Source organism: Crocodylus siamensis, chromosome 5 (genome assembly GCF_052110815.1).
Source record: "Crocodylus siamensis isolate JL-2025a chromosome 5, ASM5211081v1, whole genome shotgun sequence".
NCBI classification, from domain to species: domain Eukaryota; kingdom Metazoa; phylum Chordata; order Crocodylia; family Crocodylidae; genus Crocodylus; species Crocodylus siamensis.
This window is the reverse complement of record NC_143399.1, coordinates 112,803,030-112,822,228: the sequence shown is the minus strand read 5'-3', so window position 1 is coordinate 112,822,228 and position 19,199 is coordinate 112,803,030. Positions and strand designations below refer to the sequence as shown.

The 19,199-nt window shown below is 41.7% G+C and overlaps 1 protein-coding gene across 3 annotated transcripts in view; it reads left to right on the top strand.

Moving 5' to 3' along the window:
* Positions 1-17,537, top strand: part of LOC149864456 (uncharacterized) — a 250,048-nt gene extending 232,511 nt beyond the window's left edge. For 2 of the 3 annotated variants that reach the window (XR_016442727.1, XM_090049961.1), the window contains exons 5-6: positions 11,574-11,657; positions 11,746-17,537. Coding sequence is in view for 1 of the 3 variants with exons in the window: in XM_090049961.1 (XP_089906087.1) it covers positions 11,574-11,603 (30 nt within the window). In the remaining 2 variants the exon portion in view is untranslated. Of the gene's footprint in view, positions 1-9,691; positions 9,863-11,573; positions 11,658-11,745 lie in introns of all 3 variants that reach the window. The other variant, XR_016442726.1, reaches the window with a different exon arrangement.
* Positions 17,538-19,199: the final 1,662 nt, after the last annotated feature.

The following is a 19,199-nucleotide window of genomic DNA, read 5'->3' as shown; positions in this document are numbered from 1 at the left end:
TCATTTAAAACTGTGAAAACGCTTTTGTGCTGTAGGTCAGAAAACTAGGTTTTTTGTCTCTGCAGCCTGAATTGCCATCAAGAAGTTAAACTGCTGCTGCATTTTAAGCTAACTGTGGCATGGGAAATATTTCAGAACCCACCCAGAATTAGTGAACTAATAGAAAAACCTGTTAATAAAATGTTGATGACGTTCAATCTCATCTAGCACCAAATGTTTCAAGCTGTTTTTCAAGTTTTTGTATGTTGAGAATTGAAACAGGAAACACAAGGACACAAAGAAAAGTGTTTCTGGCTGGCGTTACTAGTTGGTTTGCCATAACTATCATACATTAGAAAAAGATCTCACAAGATTTTCAGCCCAATTGTACATAATAACTGCAGATTGGGGCCAGAGCCATAACCACGAGCTAGGCTGGAATCTTGCTGCTTATCCACACCAAAAGTTGGGAGCTGCATGCATCCTAACTTACCCCATGAGGAATTAATTGCTTATATGCCTGACGCAACATAGAGTGCTGATAGGCATGAGAATTATGCCTTCTTCCAATTCATGTAGTCATTCTAAACTCATCATTATACAGGTTATTGCTGGATTCGTAGACCTAAAAGTTAATACCAGTAAACAAACACTTCATCTTTTGACCTTCATCCCCATCTAGTGTCTCTAGCTGTTTGTAATGAAATTAGCCATCTGTGTCATCATTTTCTCCTTCATTAACGTAAAGAGCTTTTTTTGCCTTTTTTTGTTTTTTTTGTATGACGCTCATTTTTATGAACCTATGTTTCTGGATGGTAGATAAGTATTTATTCAGATACTGGCTCTACCTCTTGAAGTGACTGCAACCTCCTTATTTTTTTTAAGCAAGGTCATTGCTTGCCTGCAAATTTCCAGTTATTTTGATGCATTGTATCTTTAGTAGTATTCTGCAGACTTCCACTGGATCAACAAAGAAGGCTGGACTTAAATGTTATGGTATTATCATCTTGTGTACCCTTTTCTGGTTCTTTATCAGTTGGAGACAGGGACTTCTTTGCTAATTTACAGACACTCTTCACAATATAATCAGAATGACAAAAAGAATATTTGGGTTAAAACAGATCTTATCTATTAAAGCAATCAAATTTGAAAAGCCATCTACTAATATGGGAAAACACGTGTGAAAACATTAAAATCAAACAAATATTTTTAGCAAACCGAAACAGTAATCTTCCAAAATGCACGAAGACTTCATACAAGTATATTTCTCTATGCGACAGAGAAATAACAGTTGCCAAATAAATAAACAAAGTCAATATACAGAATAGCATCACCATTTTCAGATTCTTTTCTTTATGAATCTTTGAGCTCAAAAAGACTTTTGCATCATTCTCATAATCATAAGAATTTGAATTATTTCATCTATATAAAGTTGCAGTTTTGCTGGAAGTAAATCACTCACAATATAACTTAAGTCATATAGAAATAAAATCCACATTTGGTGGGAGTGATTCTTTCTATGAGCTTGAGATGTCTTGGACATGTTAAGAAAACACACTATTTCCCTCTCTGTACCTTACTGGTTAATTATGCAATTATCTTAAAATCAGATAACACATACAAAGTAGTTAACACACAATAAAAAGCTCCAACCAGCTATAAAGTTAGATCTCAAAAATATATACTAACCCTGTAGCTGGTTGCTATCAAGCTTTCATTTTCAAGTGTAGCAGGGTTTCCTCTGCAGCTGGGAACCCTGCCAGCTGTAGGGATGCACCATGCCCAGTATGAAACCCCCAGGCCATGGGAATCAAAGCAGTTGAATCCCCAGGGCTCAGGGGTGCGTGAAACCCTCAGGCCTGGGGAATCATAGCTGCTATGATCCTTCATTTCAGAGGGTTTCACACACCCACAAGCCTGGGAGATCATGGCTGCCATGATCCACCAGCCCCTCAACAGCCTGAGCTCCCACCTCTGCAAGTTTGCTTCTTGCTGAACTCCCATCTCTGGAAGTTTGCTTCTTGCTGGTGCAGGGGGAGCTTGAGATTGGGTTCCTCCTACACCATGGGATCGAATGCATGATCCACATAACTGTGCTTCTTGCCATGCCACATATGCATGTCAGGAGGCATGATTATGAGATCATGTGTTAGATCCTATTGCTCGTTTACCTGCCCATGTAAAGGGGGCCTTATACACCATATTTTCTCTCTTCCTATTTTGTTTTCCTAAGTTTTCATTCAGTCCTTAAGCCTTTAAAAAAAATTGACTGCTGTAAAAAGTAATATAGTGGATGCATTTAAAAATACAGAATGTGTGCCTCTTGGATGTTTAAAAGTGTCTGCTGGGGAACATTAAAATCAAGAAACAATGGGAAAAAAGATATTAGATTCCAAAAGACAATAACTCTAATGCATCAAAGAGAATTCTGGTATATCAATACTGTTTGCCTTTATGTAATATTATGGGGACCTGTATTCTTCTGTGTAACATATTTTGTCTTTTAGTAGGACTTTGAAAATTGCTATAATACCCTCTATTTCCAAACTGGGCACTTGCATGTTTTTTTAGTTAAATTTCTTTCACACCGTATCTACTTTCTAAGCTTATGGGTTTGAATGCTGCATTGGAATCAAAACCATCAGAGTTGAGTTCTAGTCTGTGGGCACCTCTACATGAGACGCTACATCACTGTAGCAACACATTATGGTAATGTAGCATTGACAGGCAAAAACCGTGATTCTGCAGCTATGTCACTGTAGCAACATATTCCCTCGCTATAGTATGTCACTGTGGTGACATAATGGCTAAAAAACCATGTGCCACCCATAGTGTGTAGTAATGGCTGTTACTGTGCCATCATTTAGTACTAAATAAAGTACAACAGCAGTAACAACAGTGCCGTAGGGGCAAGTATAGATGCACCCTCTAAGTAGCTACAAAAATGGATTCCAAGGAAAATTTAGAAGTTGAGACACTGTTATGTAGTCCCATCTTTTATCTTTACTCAGTCTTGACTAACTTTTCAGTAGGCATGCCACAATTTAAGCGAAACCACCCTCCCTTCCATCCTACCTGAGTGTTGCTTAGTTCCTTAGTCTCTGTAGGCATATTTGATGGTTTCCATCCTAGCATGCCAGAATGGAAGCAGTGGATTTCAAGTCTTTGGACATTGCCACACAAGTCAGGGCATGGAAAAGATATTGCTCTAAGTGTCAAAGCATGAATCTATACATCTTCTGGACATAATTGAGACTTCTTTATTTAGGCAGGGTTTTAGAAGCGGGGGGGGTAAGTATGAGGGTGGGGGGTTGTTTTTTACATATTGTTCTATTATAATATTTTATCATTTTTTATAGTTTATCTTGTTTTCTGTTGTAAGCAGCTCTGAGCCTTTTCTGTGGAGGTCAGTATATACATCTAATAAATAAATAAAATAAGATCCAACCAGCAATAATCTTGAGTATAAGCCAGAAACACCTGTATATCTTCTTTGCTTTATTTCAGGGATAGCTCTGTTAATTTCCTTCCAACTACTCATACTAGAAAAGTACATGTGTACTTCCAAGATCAGGACCATAATTTGAGAGGCTCCACAAGTTTAATAGAAGAGAATTCTGCAGGGAGTTCCCATTCAAGGCCTTTCACCCATGAGCCCATGGGAAATTATGAAGTGAATAAGGGTCAGGGGTAGAGGAGAATATTACTTCCTTATCTTCTCTTCACAAGCTCTACATTCAGAAAATTTAAATTAAAATGTTATTCATGGTTCATTTTCTTTTGGAGATCTCTTCCCATGTCATACTGCAATAGCTATAACACTTGTAACCTTATCTTTTATTTCTGACACCAAGAAACTATTGTTTGACAATAATTATACATATGAAGTATAAATGTTCTGAGGTGCTTTAAAAAGTGGAAAGTAGGTCTGTTGAAAGTCCCTGGATTATGGTCGGGGAGGGTGGGGGAGCAGTGGTGGGGTATCATGGTGGGCATTTGCTACAGGCAGGAAGAAGAGGTGTTCTTTAGACAGTTGATGCAAGCTTCCAAATCATGGGACTTGGCTATCATGGGAGGGGAAGGGCGGGTTGGGACTTTACTTATGGGGACATCTGCTGGGAGGCAAACGCAATAGTACACAAGCTGGATATAGAAAACAATCTAGTTACAGATGAGGTAGCAAAGGCTGAAGTATTTAATGTCTTTTTAACTTCAAACTTCAATAATAAAGTCAACTACAATATGGTTAAGGACTACTTAAAGAAGCCAGATGCTTTCAAGTGGGCAGGGCTGGATGGGATGTACCATAGGGTACTGAAGGAATTGACTAAAATAATTCTAGAGTCATTAGCTATGACCTTTGAGAACTTGTGGAGGTCAGGTGAAGATAGATATAGTGCTCATGTTTAAGAAAGAAGGAAGGAACTATAGACCAGTCAGCCTGGAAAGGTGATGGAGCAGATCCTCAAGGAATCTGTGTGATACACATACAGAAGAAGGGGATCAGGAACCACCAGCATGAATATATTAAGAACAAGTCATACCGGACCAACCTGATTTCCTTCTGTGATAAGATGACAGCTGTATGGCTGCAAGGAGAGTAGTGGATGTGATGTACCTTGACTTTAGCAAAATTTTTGACATTACCTCCCACAACATTCTCATTAACAAGCTATGAAAACACAGGCTAGACAAACATTCTGGAAGGTGAATACGTAACTGGTTGGATCATGTTGCTCAATGACTAGTCATCAGTGACTCATGTCTAGTTGGGGAGTATCAAGTGGAGGTTCTTCCTGGGTGTGTCCTGGGTCTGGCATTGTTTAATATCTTCATTAATGATCTAGAAAATGGGTCTGAATGCACACTTAGTAAATTTGTGGATGACATCAAGCTGAGTGTAGCTGCAGACCCTCTGGCAGGTAGGGCTAGGTTCCAGACCTGGTTAAACTGATAACAGACCATTTTTCCAATCAGTTGAGATTTAATGAAGACAAGTGCCAAGTCCTGCACTTGGACCAAAAAACTGCATTCACAAATACAGACTGGGAAATGACTGTTTAGGTTGCAGTATTGCAGAAAAGGACCGAGAGATTACAGTAGACTATAAGTTGAATATAAGCTAACACTATGCTCTTGTTGCCAAAAAAGCCAAGAGTGTACTGGGTTGTATTAATAGGAGAGTCATTTACACAACAAGGAAGCAATTCTTCTGCTCTATTCAGCACTGATGAGGTTGCACCTGGAGTACTGTGTACTGGAAAGAGTCCAGTGAAAGCAACAGAAATGATTAGGTCCCTGGGAAGCAAGATTTATAAGGAAAGGCTGAAAGAACTGGAATTATTTCATTTGGAGAAGAGAAGATTGAAGGGGGGTTTGATAACAGCCTTCAAATACCTTAAAGGCAATTATAGGGAAGATTGAGGTGGGCTTTTCTCTGTGGTTGTAGGTGGCAAGACAAAAAGCAATGGCCTTAAGCTTCAGTATGGAAAATTTGGGTTGGAGCTTAAGAGGAACTTTCTGACTCTGGCGGTGGTCAAGTATTGGAACAGGCTATCTAGAGAAACTATGGAATCTCCATCCCTGGACATTTTCAAGACGGGTACTTGGTTAAGAAGGTTTAGTTGGGAATAATCCTGCCTTGAGTAGGAGGCTGGACTAGATGACCTCATGAGATCCCTTCTAGCCTTACTTTCCTAAGGTACTATAATATAATCTCATTTAAATGGTATGATCTTGATCCGATCTACTTGATATGAAGTGACATAAGCCTTTTCAGGAGTATAGCTGTTTGAGCATAGCTATTAAACATATCTAGAGATGCATTATCATTTCTCCATGCTGTTTTCCTTTGCATTATTCCAGATTTGAAATTAACTCACTAGGGAACAAAAAACATATCATGATAATTATTAGTAAAGTTTAAATATGCATTTAAGTCTTCTAAATCAGGACCATTAAAACCCTATTGAGGTATAATTAACTTTAAAAAAATTTAAATATAGTCTTCAGATGTTGAGTGGTAAATGAGCATGAACTGATAGTCCATACATGGTTGAAATGACACTAATTAACATATTAAAAGATAATTTCCTTTCATGCCTTTTATAGAATTTTGCAAACTTAATTCCTTCTACCAGCTTTTCTTCATCTACTTATTTCTTTCCTCCTTCTATTTAGTAAGAATGGGTAAAATTTTGTCTCTGTTGAAGTCAATGAAAATGTTCTCAACGAAACAATGAATCTAAGTGTTTTCTTGTCTTGCACCAGTGTAAATCAAGAGCCATTTGTCTGATTTTGATGATAGGTATAACTTGAACATGAGGGCTAGGGATCAAAGTTACACAGAAACCAGTTTAAGTGATCACAAACTTGTTGAAACCTGTAGCAGAATATAAATTCAGTGCATATTTCAAAATGGCTGAAACTGATATAAGATAAACCTGGCTGAATGCAGTATCAGACTGAAATGATTCAGGTCAAACCGGTTTATGCAATGCCTGTCCCAGATCCCTTCCTGGTTTAAGCTAAGCCAGAGTCCCCCAGCATCCCAGATGCTTTGTAGCCCTGTGCTGTGCTGTGCTGTCTGCTCTAGAGAAGAGGGTTGGCCCCACCCCTCTGTTCCCTAGCTAGACCGCCAGTGGAGACTGCAGGCACAGCAGTATCTGCCTAGCTTCCCCCTGCCCCACCCCCTTACTGCTTGCTGCTCAAGCAGGGATCCCTCCTCCCTCCCATCTCCCCTAGCACAGACCCCAGCCCCATGGACCCTAGTCATGTGGTATGCTAGCTTATGCTGAGAGGTTTCTGTGCATCTCTGTCTAATTTCACTGGGACAGGCAGACAGAACAGCATCCACCTAGGGCTTTTTGGAGATAATCAACAGGTCAGCTGGTAATGTGCCTCCTTTCCTTCCTTGGAAAAGTGGTTTAAGAAAAGCTTGAACTAATAAGCTGTTTTGTTGATGGACTCAAAAACTCTGTTATCAGCCCTGTGCTGGCTCCCTTGCCTGTCAGGTTTTCATACAGTATGAAGAAGCAGGGATATGGCAATTAAAATCCTCAGTATCATCAACAGATGCACATACCCCTTTTGCCTCAGCTAGGGCTGGCAACACTCCTGTCCCTTGAGCACTTAGCAGGGAAAAGCCTGGGACAGTGCAGGCAGAGTGGAGGTTTATACCCTTCCCTAATCAGAGCATTCTGCTGGGGTGTAGCTACTCCCAGCCTCAGCTCAGCATTGTAGAAGGGAAGGGAGGGCTGCTTTAGCACCCCCACCCCCGATTTCTAGCCAGAATTAACGGTATTTTTTAGATGGTTTGGGAAAATCTGTTCTACTCCATCTAACTTCTCAGAATAGCAGAAGAACAAGTAGCTCTCAATGTTGGCATTAAACAGATGCTTGAAGGAAGATAACAAGGGTTTTCCCTTCCTCTGTAGCGGGGAGTGGGGCTGTCTTCCTTGGATTGCTGGAGCACATTGTAACAACAGTTGCAGCAGAAGGACATTTGCTGCTGTTGCCCCCCTGCTTTACTTGTGGCAGGTGAGGTTTCTGTAACTTGTAGTTGTGTGACAGGGTTGACTGTGTAGACCAGGGGTTGTCAACCAGGGATAAGTGTACCCCCGGGGGTACTTTAGAAGTCCCTACAGGGTATGCACAGGCAGGTGGATGGGGATGGAGAGTCACCACACACCATCCAGTGGTGCTGCCCGCCTGGCTGAACATGGGGGGCTGGAGAACCTCACACGTGGTGGCTTCTGCCGCTCTGTGTTTGGCTGGGTGCTACCCCTGTCCCACCATTTCTGCGTCTGGCTGCCAGGGCTACACTGCTCCGCATGCAGCTGCCAGGGGTACACTGATCCAAAAAGGTTGAAAACCCCTGGGTTAGACAAAGGATATGAGATGGTTTGGATAGGAATGATCCTGTCTCAGGCAGGGGTTGGACTAGATGATATCCAGAGGTCCTTCCCAACCTTACTCTTCTATGTTTCCATATGATTTATTTATTCAGCAATAACGCTATTCAGTAACTTCAAACTGTCAGTACCCTTGCAAATATTTAAATGTATGTGTCTGTCTGGCTGGCTGTTGCGGGGCTGGGGGTGTAGGTAAAATTGCTGTAAAATCATATAATGGCAAAGCTAACATCTGCAGCATTTTAAGAATTGCCAGTAAACGGGGCCTGGTTGTATTATGCATAGTATAGCTATCGTTATGCCCATCTTCCAGGCAGGTGATCTGCTCTGTTCTGTCCCAAAATTTTGATTGTTACCAGCAGCCCTGACAGCACAAAGCCAGTCAGTTATCTAAGATAGTCTAAGGTGTTCCAATTTTTTCTCTCCTGTTTGTTGCTACGCCTGGACTGCTCAAGTTCTGTTTAGCTCTGATAAGAAATTCTATAAAAATCTTAGAATGGTGTTTGTACATTTATTATTTGTCTGTTGTTGCATGTCATATGGACTTTGGCTACAGTTTTATTCCTAAATGTCAAACATATAAACACAGTCTAGGATCAGAGAAGCTGAGTCATTCCTTTTTCATGCATCATCTTTTGTAATAAAGGTCTTGTGGATCTGAAGGCAATGGATTTCTGCACTGAACACTGCAGGCTTAATATGGAGAGAGTGAGGATCCACAGGTGTAACTGAGTGGAATTGAAATAATTAGGATGATGATAGCCAGAGGCAGATCTAAAGTGGGTGCAGTGGCATGGATGCACTCCCCTATTAAACCCTACCCAGGGAACAATAGTTGGGGATTTTAAGCCCCCATAAAGATAAGAATCTTGTTCTCCCCATTCCTCTTCTCCTTTCTCTTGTCACCCTCTTCCTTCCTCTCCTTCCTCAGCAACATATTCCTCCAACTCCTGTTCTCCATTCTCCACTAGCTGATGCAGTCCTGACTGTCCCCAGCTGATCTGGGAGTAGGATGGGGAGATGTGGCTCTTGCACCCTCTCCTGCTCTGCTCCAGCTGGGATCAGTGGTAGTGGGGTGAGTTTACCCTCTCTGCCTGTCCTGCCCTGGACAAAGTGCAGGAGGCAGGGGAACTGGCCTACCACTACTGGTACTGTTCTTTGCTGAGCCACTTTAGCAGCTCTGGACCTCTTCCCCCACAATAGTCCTAAACCACAACCCAGAGGGAATGGGAAAGGAGGAGAAGCATACCTGCTGCCACCACTGCTGCCACTATTCCCAGCTGGAGCAGCTCTTGACCGCCCCCTCCCTCTTACATTCCTGGACCAGCACCCTCCCTCTTCTGTTCCTGGGACAGTGCAGACCATGGCAGCAGCAGGTGGGGAAGAGGAAGAATAGGAGGGCTATGCTGCTAAGGATGAAAGGGCAGGGATAGAGAGATATGCTACTAAGGATGTTGGGGGTGGGGGGGTTGCTGAGATCAGGGGGGATGGGATTCTTACCTTTTTGGAAACTTAAAGTTGCTGCTGCGGCTCCCAAGGCATGGCTTGCCCACCACAGTGGGGTGGAGGCTGAAGCTGGGGTGTACCCACCTCTGCAGCAGCGGTTACCACTCCCACACTCCCTTCCCAAAATCCTAGATCTACCCATGATGATGGCCAAGGGAATCCATCTTCTGGGCTCTGGGGTTAAAGAAAAAAATACAATATCAAGCTTACGTTTTTCACCATCAGCAGGTGTGATTCTGTATATACAGAAGAAACAGATCTGAGTAAAGCATTCCCATCCTCCATTTTCACAGAACTTTAAGAGCCATCTGCACCTGAGACTACATAGAGATTCCGGTTCCATATATCAATGACTTTTCTGAAAAGGCTTTGCTGCTGCTATTCATTTCTGTTGCAAGCTTTTGAAAGTGATATGACTCTGTTGCATGTTCTAGTCACAAAAACAAACAGCGACATCTGCTCAGGTAATGGTCTGTATTTAACATGTTTAAAGGTTGCAAAAATGATTTTCTGCAATATAACATATTTTTAGAGAATGCAATTAGAGGTGATAGAAAAAGGGCAGGGGGTTGGAAGGAGAGATATAGAAGGGGAAAATAAGGGTACAGAAGAAGCTTATGGTTATGCATAGGTGTTCACAAAGTTCCTGGTGGAAACTCTCTATCGCATTTTACTTGAAGTGCTAAAAGCTAGAATGGAGATGAACAGGGATTTGGCATTTGGTGTGGAGCTCTCCTACACACCTCTTAGGAGGCTGTCAGGTCCAGCCCTTCCCCCTGTCAGTTGGCAACTGCCAGCAGCATCTGGGCAGGAAGAAGAGCAGCGGGAACAGAGAACCCCACTGCTAGGACCCCCCTACAGCTTTCAGTCTTGGTCTGCTTGGTAGGGAGGGCTCCCTCCCCTCTTCTGCTGCAGCCTTTTGACAGCTTCAGCATGGGCTACCTGCTTAGGTTTTCATGGCATTGGGACCTGGGGCTGGGGGGAAAGGGAGAGTTGTCCCACAACTTGCTGCCTGGGGTTTGGGGGGAGGACAGGTTGGGTCCACATGGTAGGGGGACTCCCTTCCCACCTTCCCTCACCCCAGCTTCTTGACAGCTGCAGCCAGAAGCTGCAGCATGAGGCTGCATGGCCATTTTCTTGCCACACCAGAAACTGGGGGAAGGGAGGGGAGAAAAGGAGCCCTCCATCTGTGAAGAACCAGCTCATCTTCCCCCCCAGCCCCCCAACCAGCAAGCTGTGGGCTCTCACAGTGGAGGAGGGAGGGCTCCCTTCTCCCCTGGTCCCTGTTCCCAGCACAGCAAAAAGCTAGTTGGGCAGCCCCATGCTGCAGCTTCTGGGTATCATTCTCAGCAGGCTCAGGCAAAGGGAGGTGGGCGAAGGAAGGCCCCCCACCATGTGGTCCCAGCTCTGCCTGGCCTGACCTGGCCCCCTCCCAAAGACCGCAGCCAGCAAGTTTTGGAGGGGACTGTTAGGGTAGCGAGGGGATTCTTTCTTCCCTGCCCCAGCCTCTTGACAGCTGCATCCAGAAGCTGCAGCATGCCTGCTTTTTGTAGTGCTGGGAACTGGGGTGAGGGAGGCAGAGCTTCTATTCTGCATGGACCCAGCCCCCCACCAAGACCTGAACTCATAATCTTGGGGGGGGCGGGGAATCCATGTGGCTTCATTTCCCCACCCCACCCCCTGGTTGTGTGGGGAGGAGACAGAGCCTTTTCTGTCTTCTCTCTGTGACAGCCTGTGAGAAGTTGGTGATGCCACCTGGAGCTGAGTTGTCTCTTTCTGCTGGAATGGGATGTGTCCTGTCCCTAGAGACTCTTCTGCCACATCTTGATGTTAGAAAGAGAAGTGCCAAGACACTATTCTTGAGAGACAAAAGATCTTTTATAGGCTTATGAGGTCAGCTCCTCTTCTCAAGGCTCCACCATTTCCATACCCTGCCCTTACCACACCTGATGTTCTGGACGTGTTGTTCTTTGTCTATCAGACTGAAGACTCCAGTCCCCGTCTTCTGGACTTTCTGTTGAGGCCACTTGCCCTGTTTGGCTGCTTGGCCCATTCTTTGCCACACAGGTCCAAAGACAACTGTTCCCGGTTCAAATCCCACCCTTAACCTTCAGGGTTGGCTGGACTTGCCCCTCTCCAGGGTGTAATCTCATCCCTGTCTCCTTGCTTCTTTAGGTTCCCAAAGAGGTTATCTTCACCCCCTAGGACTGAACACACCAATGGGGAATTCTCCTCTGTCTCATCGCTGGCTCTCACCAGGTAAGTTGGACGCTGGGGTCCCAGGGTTTATCCCTCCTCATGCTGTCTCTCTCCCTTCACCATGTCTTCTCTCCTCTTTACTTCTCAGGACCGATGCTGACTGCACTCTTGGCATCCCTTAAAATTTCTCTCTTGGACCAGCTGTGTTTGCTGTGGCAGCGTGTGATTTGCTGCCTTCCTGGATTCCCATCTGTTCCCTCTTCAGTGCAGCTTTTTTCTTCTCCTTGGCCATGTCTCTCTTTCTGCTCTGGTCTTGAAGTGGAGCAGCTAGGTTTGCCATGGCAGCCTTTGATCAGCCATGGCCTCAGCTGTTTTCCCTGCTGAGCCAGGGCATGTGTCCTTCCTGCCTGGGCTTGCCACAGTTCACCTTTTGTCTGGGTTCTCCCCTGGGAGGTTTCTTTTCTTTGTTTCCTCCTTCATTCTCATGATAGGATGTTTCTGCCACCCTGTCACACAGCCCAGAGTTGGGGCTGGATTGGTGTTCACTCAAAGCAGACAAGCAGTGGCTGAGGCTAGCAAGCTGCCAAGCAAGGGGCCCCTGAGACGGCATCAGAATTCCATCCACATTGAAGTACAGGGGATATGGTACACATGTTAAAAAAATACCTTAAGCTTAAGTGCTTTAGTCTAATACTACATTCATTGAGCATTAACTTAGAGCAGGATCTGCCATTTTTAAAGAACTTTAAGTGCCATGAACATCTGTTCTTAAAGCACTTTCTGCATTCTTAATGCACATTAAGTGTAACATCTGTATCTAGCTGAAGAGAACAAACTGTCAGAAGAACAGTAAAGCTTCAGAGATCATTTGGAATGTTGCAGTGGGATTGTAAGATGTTCCTGCTCATGTTCAGGTACTTCCCAGTTTGCAACTAAAATCTAATAAAAAATCTTCCAAATTAAATAGAAGTAGATATATGACTAGATTCCTGGGGCAGTTTGAGTAGAATCTCAGAGGGGTAGAGAAAATAACAGCTGACAGCTTCTCTTCTGATCCTTTTTATTAGTGATCAGACTGGGCACTGATTCCTGTTACTATATGACCCTTAAATCTCTCCTCTTTTGTACATCCCAAGAATTAATATAAAAATCATAAACTTCTATAGCAGTTGTTTTACTGGATATTCTTAATGCATTTAAGAATCTTGGTGACTTTCAGTTCCTGCGAAAACTGAGAAGGGGAAGCAAAAGAAAGATGAACTATGTAGTTTTAGGTTTATTTTTGCTGTCTCATAGGATTGAGTTTTTTTATGTTGATATGATGATGACTTTTCACATGTATTTGGATTAAAACTTGGCTGTTTTCTCAATTTGAACTTTTAGAGATACCATAATGCTTCTAGCCATATTTTTGGCTAATTGTCTTTGTTATCTTTTATCTCACTCACATTTACAAATGTTTTAAATGCAAATGTAAGAACTTCTCCTTTTCCCTCCAGTTAATTAAATCCTTTTCTGGAAAAATGCCCCACTTTATTAATATATGAGAAGGGTTTGAAAATGCACAAAGAAAAAGAAGAATTCTGATGAACTAAAAACAATACCAAATCACTTGGGGGCAATACTGAAGCCTGTTCATAAAGTGTAGTTATTGTTTTAGAAATCCAAATTATTGGGTGCTTATATAAGTGCTCTGGGAGGTGGGGGAAGGCGCTTTAATTGGAGCAGCTCTGCGAGCTGTTCCAATTAAAACACCTGGAGTATCACATGTACCAGCATCCCCATGCTGAAAAATGGTGAAAGGGGTGCTTTAACTTAAGCTGATCCAACAAACTTTAGTTAAAGCACCCCCGCTGCCCTTTTTTAGCATGGGATGCTGATACATGTGATGCTGGAGTCTGCTGGCATGTGCATGCTACAGCAGACTCAGTTAACCAAGTGTACTCTGATGCACTGTAATTTCCTTTGGCAAGAAGTCTGACTTGTTGCAAAAGTGCCTGGTTATACCTTAATTCCTTTTTAAAATACACCTTTTGAAAAGATATTTCTATATCTGCGATGTGTGTCCACTCCTAATTTTTAAGCAATCTATCTTCAAAAACCATATTCTCCTTTCTGAGGTCCAAGGCAATATAATTTCATGATTACTGTTGCAAAATAGCAGCAATCATTTTATCGTGTTGAAAGGACTTATTCTAGGCTTCTTTCTCATGATGACTTAAACTTATGCCTTTGAAGATGTAACATAAGATTTACAAAAGGACCCAAGTTTTGATTTTTTTCAAAAATGGTTTAGCTGCTTGGGAGCCCAAGTTTCATCAATGTTATATTATTTAGGTGCTTTGGGTAACTTTTATTTTCAGACTCTATTTAGGAACCACATTCCAATCCAGCCCACTTCTGGAACCATCAGTTGGCTAGGCAGAGGTTAATTATGGTTGCCAACCAATACTTTCCTGGGCCAGTCAGGTTAATTTGCTCAGGTTGTTGACCTTAAAGTTGTTGCTTCAGTTCTCTATGTCCTGTGGAGGCTTCCTCAGGGTTCACTTCTGTTCCTTCGCCTTGTGGTTCCCAAAAGCAGGTTTGTCTTACATACCTGTTATCCAGCATTTTCGGAATCTGGCCAAGATAGGTCCACTTTTTCTCCTGTGTTATTTGCGCAGATATATATGGCATACTTATTGATACAGCCCAGTGCATCCAGGCTCGGAGAATCTCTGTTGTGATTGGTGGAGCCCATCTACCAATTGGGTAACTGTTGGGAGGGGCTTCACCCTGCCCCTGCTCAGGGTGAGAGGAAAAAAAAAATAGAAGAAGCTTCAGACCTGGTTCGAGACTTCACTCCCCTCGTCTGGCAGAACTTTGTGGGGTGGAACCGCCGAAGAGAATAAAGGAGCAGATGCATCGAGGGACAAAGAAGCAAGCAGGGCTATGAAGAGCTGGGGAGAGCTGCCCGGTTGGAGTTTCCAGTTGCCCCAGAGACTTCCTTCACTGGAGAGACTCAGCAATCAGCCCTGGCTCCAGATGGTTAATGGAGTCCAGACCCTGGGAGCTGCTTGAGGTAGCCCAGGTCTGCAACTTGGTAAGCGTCATGGGCTCAGTGCAGGCAGTGTTGCATGGCAGGTCCCAAGACCCTGGCAGTTATTTGAGGTCCAACACTCCTGGCACGTAGCCAAGGTCTCGGTGCATAGATAGTTCGCAGCTAGTCAGGGGGACCAAGCCCCAGTGTTGTATAGGGTGGCCTGAGCCTCTGTCCCTGGCCAAAAGGCTGAGCCCTTGGTGCACAGGGCCATGGGTGGGTGAGGGCCCAGGAGGCTCCTGCCAGATAGGAGCACTGAAGGGTTATAGTACCTGATATTGCTGCGCCTCATATTTTGTACATTATTATATGTGTAAATTTATAGTTACAAGATCCTTGCTGGGCCTCTGCTGGACCCTGTACCAGCAATTTGCATTTAGTGATTGTTCCCCTATACTTACTTTCACATGCCTGTACTTACTTGTTGTTGTCCTATATTACCTTATGTTTATCAGTTTTTAGACAGGCCATTTACCTGTGCAGGCATGAGCCCTATTTGAGGTAGCATATATCCTTGGGATATAGCATCACATAAGAATTGTGATAATTTTGATATTTTTGATATACTGTGTAATATTGCACCTAATATTTTGTGCACCTCTATATTTGTGTATTAATAGAGTCTATAACCCTGCTTGTGGAATCAGCTGGGACCCCCTTTGCTATTATTTACCTGTGTTTACCTGTGACTTACCTGAAACCCCGGTGGTGGTAACTCATTATAGACAATAAGGTTTAAAGTTATATCTATAACTAGAATATGTATGTATGTATAAAATCTGGAACTTAACTATATACAAATGTATTATTAGTTACATAAATAGATAAAGATAACAAAGATAACATATGTACAGATATATATGCTATAGACTAGAGCTATTGGTGCAGCTCTTTAAGAACATACCACATCACATATAAATTGAACAATGAAAAAGTTCCATGAAAAATCAGACATCTCTTGAAGAATGTTCAACTACAGCAAAAGCTCTGTTATCCAGCACCCATGGGAGATATGGGGTGCCAGATAACCAAATATGCTGGTTACCTGAGAGGTCTGAACAGGCTTCTTTGCCTGTTTGGGCTGCCGCCTCTACTGCTGCATCTGGTGTGCTGCTACCCCTCCTGCCATGTCATGTGCCAGGGGACTGGAGGGGGGCCCCATACAGGCTACTTTACCCCAGGCCATGGGGGCTCAGCAAAAACAGAAGCGCCACAGGGGGCACTTCCGGTTTTGCTTTTGCCATGTCGACCAACATGCCATTAATGGAGTATGTTAGTTTCTAAGGTGCTGGATAGCGCGGCTTTTACTATATGATAAAAGAAGCATACACGCATAGACACAAAACATTTAGTTCAATTCTGACAACACATATCTGTGCTAGTTTTCAGTTTACAAGGAGCAAATGAGAGTGTCTGCTTGCAGAAAAGTAAGTACATCCTTGTCTGCAGCTTTAAGACCTAAGAAAGCAGACAGAATGGTACAGACAAATTATCTCCAGTGAAAGACAGATGCTCTTTGAAATGTGATGCCCTGATTTACTCAGGAGCATTTCAATTTGATTTGATCAGAGCTGCAGGTCCAGTAGTCTCAGAGAAAAAAAACCCAAGCAAAAATGTAGGAAGGGAAAGTTGGCTTGTAGTCTGGATAATAACATCATGTTGCTCAACTTTTTTTTTTTTGAGTTAGTACTATGAACATTCCTTACTCTGTATAATTTGTTTGGTTTGGAATTATAAATAGTCTTCTTTAAACTCTAGCCAGCAAGGATTTTTTTTTAACTTCCTTCCACTGCATTTTGATTTGCCTTTTACCATTGTATTTTTGAGAACTAATATTATATACATTGAGTCTCATAAAATTATTCTAAAATTTGAAGGGCATCGGAAGCTGTAGTTTACCAGTGGCCTGGGAAAATCTCCTGCAGCTCCACATAAACATAGTTTGGCATATAGTTTAGTCATCAGCTGTATTTATTGCAGATAATCATTTAAAATAAGTAATCATACAATTATTTTTATTAATTATATTAGTATTATATTTTGTTAAATGCTGTTGATGTGTTCAGCAAAGCATGGGACATAAAATAATCCAGGAACAAAAGGTATGGCTCTAAAAACGCAGTCCTACAAAGAAATGTGTTTATTTTTTAAGCATGCAATTTTTTGTCGTGTTGATGGGAATTTGTTGAAATCCATAAATCTTGCAAATTGAGTTCAGTGGGACTACTTTTGCTCCATGGTCTAGTTTTACTGTGTTTTTTTTTGTTTGCTTGTTTGTTTTCTCTTGTATGCTTTACATCCCAGAGGATACAGCCTAGATATGCACAATTCAATCTCATTTATAAGAGCTTTTCTTTTTTGTCCATATGGCAATATTTCAGCAAGACTGCTTCCATGACTCAAGTTGTGTGCCTATATGTTTGCTGAGTAATCAGTCTACGCTGGCAGAGTTCTGCTGAAATAAATGCTTGAAGGGTCAAAGGCCTGATATAAAAGCCAGTGAAGTAATGGAGACACTCCCACTAACTTTGGAACAAGCCCAGAATAGGATTTGTACATGCTTTCTGCCCTAGGTGTCATGAACCAAGTTTTGGTTCTGACTTTTACTAGTTGTCATTTTGGGTGAGATCCTGGGCCCAGCGGGACTTTTGCTATGACTTAAATGACCTGTGGATTTCACATGCATGAGAAAACTTTGATTCTTTCTTGGTGCAAAGGCAAGGAAGCTGTTGCAAGCTGTGCTTGTAAAAATATGCTTTGCTAAATTATGCAGCAGTCAATATGGTGGTGCTGTTCTAGACTTAATTAACTATGTTGTTTTTGAAATGATATATTTTGATTTCAATTAAACAATCATTAAAAATAAATCTGAGCCTCCAGATAAGGTTTTCTTCCCTGATCACTAGTTTTTAATATACAAGTGGAAAAGAAATAGCATCGGAAAATGTTGCCATACCCTCTGAATGACATTTCGAATAGGAAACAATAACATTTGCTTCTTAATAATAATGTATAATTTAATCTAGGCTATGTTTACTCTTATTCTTATTCTGTCTACATTTTAAGCTGTCAAGCTCTTCGTAAATCATTGCGATAAAATTACAAAGCATAAAGCATTCTTTAAGACTGCTGTTTTTTCATCAGCTGTATGGTATTAATCTACCATTCTGGATTTAGCTTTTTATATTTGTTTTTATTTGCATAGATATAAAATTCATCTGGCCTTTACCAAATTTAAGCAGATTTCAAACTAACAAGAAGACATTAAAAAAACGGTCAGTTTTATCTACCACATCCCATGAAGCTTATTCAAACTTTTGTTTTGGATGAAAATGCATGCTGTTAATCTTAAATTCATTGACCACATATAATCTTCAGTATTGATTAGCTTGAATATTACAGCTAATTAGAGAGAAAACAGATATTGATATATCTATCTAAATTTCTGTTTTCTCTCTCATTAGCTCTAACATTCAAGCTAATCAATAGTGAAAATATATATTAATATATATTAATATATGTTAATTTTTTTAAGATTCCAACCAGAGGAAAACCTTTATGAACATTTCCCTTTAAAAAATCTTGACTATTTATTTTGAAAGTTAAAAAATGTAAACTATTTTCTGCAAATCAGATATGAAAAACTTCAAGTTACAAAACCATTTCAACCTTTTTCTAATGTGATGGAGGCTGGTAACTCTGTAGTTGCTACGTTTGTCTGTGACTAGAAAAAAATGATTTGACAGAACGGAAAAACAAACCAATCCTTTTCCCCAATGCTTCTCAGAAAAAAATAAAAAGTGCTCTTTATAGTTAGGGGGAAGGTATGTAGTAATGTATCCTAAGGTTCAGGGGGTTATTTGTTTACAGAGTTTTAAGTAGAACCTATTTCTGTTAGTGGCAGGTAAGTGTGCTTGCTAGCTGGATGATTTGTATTAAGCTACTTCCTGAGTGCAAGACAAATTAAGCAGTGAAGAAAGCTAAGTAAGTACAATATTGTATGCTATAGGTTTCCAGGCAAAAGGTGGGGGTTTCTTTCTTCCTGCTTAATGGTAATTGCATGTATGTCTCTTCTTAAAAAGGTAAATATTTAGGTACGGAATGTGAAAAGTAGGCTTTGAGTTGGAAATTTATCTCCTATGATAAACACTTCCCGTAAGACAAACAGTGATATATGAGCCATCACTAGCTGGCATGTAAATAAAGGCAAAATTCTCACAAGAACAGTTATAAATCACAAGAGTAAAATAAAGTTTATTCTCTGTACTGTCAAGCTACTACTTACTACAGATATCCAAAAACACTTATAAATGGATCCAGGGGAATTAACCCAACAAAGAACTGTGAGCCTAAATTTCTGTAAATCAGATTTTGTGTTCCAGTGAAATACTGTGGCTCAGCAAATGACAACAAATTGGCCAAAAGTTATAAGAAAATACCTAGGCAGTAAGCTTTGCAAGTCACAACAGTATGCCGGTTTCCTTTCTGACTGTTTAAACAGAGCATAAGCAATCAGTTCTGGC